Source organism: Trachymyrmex septentrionalis, unplaced genomic scaffold, assembly GCF_001594115.1.
Source record: "Trachymyrmex septentrionalis isolate Tsep2-gDNA-1 unplaced genomic scaffold, Tsep1.0 scaffold86, whole genome shotgun sequence".
NCBI lineage: Eukaryota > Metazoa > Arthropoda > Insecta > Hymenoptera > Formicidae > Trachymyrmex > Trachymyrmex septentrionalis.
The window spans coordinates 50,481-58,518 of NW_017306049.1; the positions used below are offsets into that span (position 1 = coordinate 50,481).

General features: G+C 27.1%; 2 protein-coding genes across 2 annotated transcripts in view; both read right to left on the reverse strand.

Annotated features, from left to right (window-relative positions):
* Window positions 1-3,568, reverse strand: part of LOC108755167 — a 14,082-nt gene extending 10,514 nt beyond the window's left edge. Inside the window, exons 1-2 of the mRNA XM_018498021.1 lie at window positions 3,512-3,568; window positions 3,005-3,206 (exon numbers count right to left, since the gene is read on the reverse strand). Coding sequence (XP_018353523.1) covers window positions 3,005-3,205 — 201 coding nt within the window. The 5' untranslated portion in view covers window position 3,206; window positions 3,512-3,568. The remainder of the gene's footprint in view (window positions 1-3,004; window positions 3,207-3,511) is intronic.
* Window positions 3,569-5,235: 1,667 nt separating this feature from the next.
* Window positions 5,236-8,038, reverse strand: part of LOC108755168 — a 3,984-nt gene continuing 1,181 nt past the window's right edge. Inside the window, exons 2-5 of the mRNA XM_018498022.1 lie at window positions 7,739-7,815; window positions 6,430-6,611; window positions 6,034-6,153; window positions 5,236-5,314 (exon numbers count right to left, since the gene is read on the reverse strand). Of these exons, the coding sequence (XP_018353524.1) occupies window positions 5,236-5,314; window positions 6,034-6,153; window positions 6,430-6,611; window positions 7,739-7,815 (458 nt within the window). The remainder of the gene's footprint in view (window positions 5,315-6,033; window positions 6,154-6,429; window positions 6,612-7,738; window positions 7,816-8,038) is intronic.

Sequence of the window (8,038 nt, forward strand, 5' to 3'; positions counted from 1 at the left end):
TGTATAAACATAAATATTCATGAACATGTATTATTACATACAAAATATGTCCATACATCTCTTTTTCTTTTGTAATATTACTTTTTATAATAAAAATAATAATAGTAATGTGAAAACATTAAAAATAATTAAAGGGATTTTTGCATTGTTCGTTTTAGAAAAAAATAAGTTCCCAAAAATTAAAAAAGAAATTGTTCATACACAATTATGCATAATTTTCTAAAATTATACATAAATAATTTTGTTACATTTCTTTAACTTTTATTTTTCTTTTTTCTAAAACAAATAGCATGAAAATTGTCCTTTCAATTATTATTAATGTTTTCACTACTATTTACACTAAAAAATAATTTTACAAAAAAAAAGGCATATTTCATGTATGATTATACATGTTTATGAATATTTATGTGTGTTTATACATATTTATACATAACAATTCATGCATGAAAAATTGTTTACCGGGTTGTTTGCATTGTGTCCGGGTTTTACTCGTAAACAAGAATTACCTAAGGGAGAGAATATAAAGAACGCAGCACTTTGTCTGTGAAATGAATCCCAAAATTGAATTTCAAGGTGGAAATACGAGTACATTAATGCCCGTTTCCACCAATGTAGATTAAATTTTAATCTCGGTTCAACTTACTCTTCATCTTTTTCTAGTTCTAAAGATTACAAAAGACGAAGAGTAAGTTAAACCGAAATTAAAGTTAACATTGGTGGAAATGAGCATAAATGTGTTTTCCAAAGTAAAATTTTGTTTAACAACTGATTCAAGTACGACTTGACTTCAAATTTGAAAAAAAATTAAAATTTTGCGAAATATATATAAAACATTCTTGAAATATACATACTGTGTTATATTACAGTTATCTTGTTGAGCTGACATTTCATATTACATATACGTTACATGTAACATTGTGTTTACTGGGATGTTCATATATATAATATTTTTCCCGGGTAATTCGTTATGTTTTTTAGTTGACATGAATTGTTGCTGATGTACGATAAATGTATAATAAATTACCTTTAAGTGAAAATAAATAGATAAAATAACTATTTTATAAATTTTTAAATAGGTGACACTATTTTCATGATATAGTACAATAATTCATTGTGGCAATTATTTAAAATATACTCATTCCACGCGTTTTCACTCAAAATGAAAGAATCTGACAGAAAAACGCGGCGATCGGCCTTGTGAATCCTTACCATCTTATAATTATCTATTTTCTAAATAAATATTTTAAAATATAGCGAAACTAAAATAATCCCAACAATTCGCAGTATAAAACATGTAGTTTATTATTATAAATAGCATGGTTCATTATGTACACACCCCTTGTATACGAGTACAATGAATCATTTCCCATTTTTTGAAATAATCAAAATTGTGACTAAACTTAAAAAATAATTTAAAGATTATTGCTTACTGTATATATCCAACTAAATTCATAAACTGTATGCCAAAACTGAGATCTTCAACTCAATAATTGAGAGAGATCTATTGTGTGATTCAGCAAAAATAGCAGGACAAAAATTACCATTATGGAGGAGACCAGGCTTCGATTCGATTATTTCTTACACTTTTATTAAAATTTAGGTGAGAGCAGAGACCATATTTTAAATAATTACCACAATGAATTATTATTTTGAAAGTTATCGTAAAAAAGTTACTTAATCTTAGATTATCTAATCTTAGATTATCTACAGTAATCCATGATTCATTGTTCACTACGTTAAAATGATTCATTGTAGACTACCTAACCTTTTCCACGATAATCTCCAAAATAATGTAGGAAAATAATACAACAGAAAAAAGTTGCTTACTCAATAATAAAATCTAATCTGCATACAAAATTAACAATGAAAAAAATGATAGGTATAACAACAAAAACATAAAAAATGCGTAAAACTTACTAAAAATACTTACTTTACAACCCAAAATTCTTAGAATATAATATTACATGGCCATCCTTGGCACGATCTACCAATCGACTGGGGAGCCGAGAAAGGATTCAAATGTGAATCGCTGCATGATATAGCACAATCTGAGCTACATTTCAAAACTTCCTCTCCAAGTAAAATTTTACTCAGAATATATAGTACACGTAACGTATACTATAGAATATAGAGTAAATCTTCCTCGGAGAGGAAGTTTTGGAATGTAGCCCAGATTGTGCTATCACGTAGCCCTGACAAAGTCGCATTTACGAAATATCGCAATGGTTCATAATGTACTAATGCATAAATACGTCTACTAAACTAATAAATCATAAAATTAGTACAAATTATCAATTTTTAACTTTTAATTACTTCAATATTCGCAAGAACGCGAACTCCCGTAAGGATGTCTTTAATAGTATCTGTGATTATATATACGAGATAATAATACTCGTATAATAATATCCAGAGTCCGGACACAGTGAAAAATGACAATAAAATCGATGTCGAATCGCCATCTATTCGACGTTGATTTGATGATTCCGGCATCGAATCGACATCGATTCAATGTCGACTCCATTATCATTTCTCACAGGGGATTATCCGCCGACCGATTCGAGTCGATCGTAGCGCATTTTTCATGATTCTCACTGCCACTCGCCAAAATCCGTAGTGAGCGACCGGCGGAGCGACAACGTTACAGCGTTAAGAGATGAGATGTAGTGGGGGCACTTAGCTATGGTGCTACTAGAGAGAATTAAGGGAGAATGGAGCAGATAGCATTCTCTTCTCTGATTGTGACTCCGCCTGACTAGTTTACATTTATATTAAATATATATAATCATCATCACCATATGAAATTATGAATAATCAAATATAATCATATATAAGTTATACATAATAATACATATTATTATATATACATAATAATATATATTATACATGACCACGTGTAAAATTTGTTTACTGGGATATAATCTTTATTCAAAATATTCTTCTATATCTATTTTATTTTTAAACATTTTAATAGTAACAAGAATTACTTCTATTAAAATTTACTTACTTGAAATGAAATTGAAAGAATATTGTAATATTCAATAATATGTTCCTTCTGACGATATTCTAAATAATTTTCAGACAAAAGAGCAGCAAAGTACTGACTCTTGCTGATTAATTTTTGCTTATCAACTTCAAATCTTTTCTTTTTTAGAATCAATATCACTGTATCACGCGGTTTCTCAATTTCCTGGCTCTTATTTTCCATTCTAAAATCAATACGATAAATATACTTATCTTTAAAAAAAACTTTTACGAAAAAGTACAGAAAAACTATGTAGATTAAGAAAAGAGCTTAAAAATTCTTAAATTTTTGTAGATATTCGTAGAGTGGAGTTGTTTAAGAGCGGAAAATTTCTTGGTTTTTCAAACAACGCCACTCTACGTACCATTATAAATATTTATTAAAAAACTACGAATTTCTAAGATATTATCTCAAGCTATGTAGTTGTTCATAAAAAATTTTCAAAAGGGTACTAAACATATAAACATATAAATTATTAGCGCTACTCACTTTTATTCAAGATTTTTCACTCGACACGTGGCTTCAGTATGTGTACACTTTCTCGAGTCTTTATCACAATTGAGTTAAAATGGTCAGCACGAGGCAAGGTCGGTGTGAAAACTGACCTGCACATTAGGGTTCGGAAAATATTCTAGATATTGTATCTAGTGTCGATACAAAAAGATACTGGTCTATGTATCGATATTTATCGATACTTCCCCAAAACTTCTGGTTTTATTTACAATTTCCTTACAATAAATTTACATTAAAATATGTATTATATATTTATTTTTATCACAAGATATATATTTCTGTGTAGACAATTTTATCTTTTAAGTTTTATCATTAAGGGTGTAATCGAGTTGCCACTACGGATGCTTCAAAGCATTTGATTAACCAATTGGAAGAAAGAATCTTACTAACTGACCAATCAAAAAATGCTTCGAAGCGTTCGTAGTGGCAATTTGTTCGCACCCTAAATTACAAAAATAAAAAGGTTTTTAAATAGAATTTAAAAACAAACAGAAATTAATTAATCTGCTTATCTGATAATATCATAAGAAGGAAACAAATAATATTTTATAACTATTTTACTAGTTCTATCTACCAGTCTTTCTAAATAACATATAAAATATATTGTGGGGTCTATCTATAATAGAAGTCATAGCGGTTATTGAGAGAATCCTAAAAAGGATCCCTAAAGTGAATCCTGAAGCTCGAACCGTGATGAAATCGCTGTTTTACCGATAAAATGCTACACAGCGATATATCTTTATATGAATACTACTACATCAATATGCACGTATAAATTTTCTAACTAATCGTTCGTATTAAGTATCTAAACCTAATTCTAAGTACTAAACATTAATTGTAATCTCTAGTCCAAACCAAGAATGTTTTATGCGTACAAAGTATAAAACTTGTACATATATAAAGCAAACTGTTACGAGTCGACGTTCAAAGTCGGTAACAAAACTAATAATTTTCGAACTTTTTTTCGTTTTTGGCATAAAATCGACCGGTTTAGACTGTACTATCGTTTATATATTAATGGAGAAGGATTTTTTATTCTGTAAAGGCAATTAGAAAAATACTTGTTTGGAAAAATTGGTAAAACAGATTTACTTTAGGATCTCCTTAAGTTGTAGAAAACTAACCAATCACATGAATCTATATTCATTGACTCGAGTTCCAAGCTCTTTCTTTTGTCTTTTCCACATATAAAACATTGTAATCATTACAACTTATTTTATAAACCACATTTTAAATGGAAAATTTGTTCCATTTATCTTTATGTACTTTAATAAAAAACATCAATTTGTTTAAGCATCTATATTCTCTTGTAATGGTGGATTTTATTAATAAAGGACATGACAGTATTTGTTACACACACACACGCGCGCGCGCGTGCGCACATACACACACACACACACACACACACATTTGGTAAAAATGAAAAATAAATTTTTTTTATTTTACTGAAAATCAATAATTATTATACATATAAAAATAAATAAATATATAAATGCTATACAATTTAAAAAAATATATAACATTAAATTATTCTTTAGCATTTTTTCAATACTTGAGTATTGAATGCCCGGTCAAAATTTATTATGCAATTACTAAAATATGCTTTGCTTATAAAAAAAAATGTTTTCGTGCTCGCGACTTACATATGAGAAATCTGTTTTCACTTTTTAGTAACAACCGCATATTTTGATTCCTCCACTTCAACAATTCTCTCTATAAGTATGAAGAGCGATGATTGTGCTCAAGAGATATAAAGCCGTATTTATCAGACCGCAAATTTAGATAACAATTAAAGTAATATTTATATAATAGTGGTATTTATACATAAGATCTGCATAAGTAATTGCATAAGTAATCTGCACAAGTAATGTTTATTTAAACAGGTCAGATCTAATAAATCACCTTTTACGATTTTGATATTCTTGCTAAAAAAAAAATTTACTAAAAATTGACAAAAATGATTAAAATTCTTTAGATAAAATATGATTCATTAGACATTTTGTCAAATAACATTTATATCGTAAGGTATCTAAAAAACATCTTTTAGACCTATGTCTTAAAGGTCTCTAAAAGACATGCGTGTCTGGGTTGTAACACAATTATTGTACATACAGATTAATAGAAACGACATGTAACGCCATTATTACTACCGTTATCGTTACTTTTTATAATAACGTTTAATAATAATAATTTTTATAACAATAATGTCATGGTTGGAATTTTATGCGTTATGTAACAAGTAAATTAACGAGTTACTTTTTTCAATGAGAAACGCATAATAGTAAAACAAGTTATTTTCAAAAGCGACTATCCCAATCCTGGTGTCATAAAAAAACATAATGTCATAACCAAACCATTATTATAAAAAAATAACAGTAACAGTAATGGTTATACGTAACGCGGTACTTGCCATTTTTGTAAATTAATTATCCAAATTAAATAACATTGTAATTATTAAATAACATTATAATTCTATATTTTATAACATTGTATATATGGAAGCACCAAATAACAGCTCATAACCTCTGGAACGTTTACTATTATTATGAATGTTTACCAAGAGTGTCAATGAGGCCGCAAGTATCAATCCAAATGCAACAGCATGATAAAGAAGTTCCTAAAAGTATCAAAAATTATATTAATCAACATATCGTTTAAATTATTATGGAAATATCTTTTCTTAATTCTCACGTTTTTAATATTATTTAAATAAATTTTGACATTTAAAAATATTTTTCTTACAGCTTATAAAAAAAAGCATATTTACTTACAAGTGAAATGCAAATAAAATGCAGACAACAGATTATGTAAATTATATTTAAAAATTTAAATTATGTATAATTTGAATTATATAAAATATAATTACAATTTTACATTTTTTATTGTTGTACTTACATAGAGTCTTCGGTATAGTATTTGCAGTATAGAGAGATGCCAGACAACTGAGAAGAACGATGAAAGTGCTAATCATGAAAGTAGTCATTATCAGAAGAAAGAAAAGCTCTGCAATATTTCGAGAAATTATACTGTTACTAAATTCGTAACCAACAATTCCTATGCAAACTATGCCCAGTGCCTATTAGTAAAAAAATATGAAAATATTTCAGATTAGACACAGATATAATTTTCTTACATAAAAATTAATTGATAAAAATGTATATATGTATAGTTGTATATAATTTTATATGATACTGCATAACGCTTATACAATAATTATACATATAAATTTCTGATTACATATTTATATATCATAATAATTCGCATATGTATATTCATTCATATATGTATATGTACATGACTTCTTATAGTTTAAATATAATTTTTTTAATCATATATAAGGCATCTATCATAGCTTATCATACGTATTTATGTACATATAAAAGGTAATACTTTATTTTAACAACGTATACATTTATAATATTTTATTTTTTAGGAAGTTTTAATTATAAAACAATGGTAACATATAAACCGATCAAACTAATTTTTTTTATTGTAAGGATGTACTTACTTTAGTAACATATATTGATTTTGTATACGTTTCTTAAACGGTTGTAGAACATTAAATACATAAATTTTGCATTAATATCATTATAATATCTTTTGGTTTAATTTGATTCCATTAACTTCTTAAAATGATCGTAATAAAGGTCAAAACGTTGTCTATGAATTAATTTATGAATTTATATTCTCCGCCAGTAACGTTGAATTTTAAAAGTACAGTCGATTTTTTATTGTGAATTCTGACAAATAAATTGAAATTTATAAAAAATATAATCTAACTTCTATGATAGTAAAACTTGTTGTTGAAACTTTCACAGTATGTAAGATTTACATTTTTCAGATTTTTATACAGTGCGAAACAACATAAAAATCTGTATTGAAATTCGAAGACCAGTCACGGACAAAGAGTAAAAATTTTCATTGCCGACGCTTAATATAAATATAACATTTATTAGCACAAAAAATCTGCTTGATCTATTTAATTTCTTTTAAAGTACAATTTATGTAGTAATTTATTAAAATATTGTTCTATTTTAATGAAAAATTAATGCTACTATCCATAATTAATTTTAAAAAACTGTTTTGCATTAAAAATAATATGAATGCTTGAAGTAATTAAGAAATATATTAATAATGACTTAAGTAAAGAATATTAAATATATTAAGAATATTAAATATATGAAATAATAATGAGGCGCATACCAATTGTAACATCTTTAAAATACAATTCCAACTTTTCAAATAACCGGTATTGACGACAATCGCAGAAGACAATCGATCTACTCACCGCTATTTGCGATCTAATCGTCATTGAACAAGACATCTTTTACTGATTTTAATGTCAGTTCTGAAATCAAAGATAATTGTGTTCTCCATTTCCTATCGTTATTTATAAAGATTCCATTTAATATGCGTAAGCGGGAACATTTACTTGTGTCAAATAGAACAGGGTTAAGATTTTGAGATGTGACCTACATTGAGAGAAAATCCTCACAATTTTTT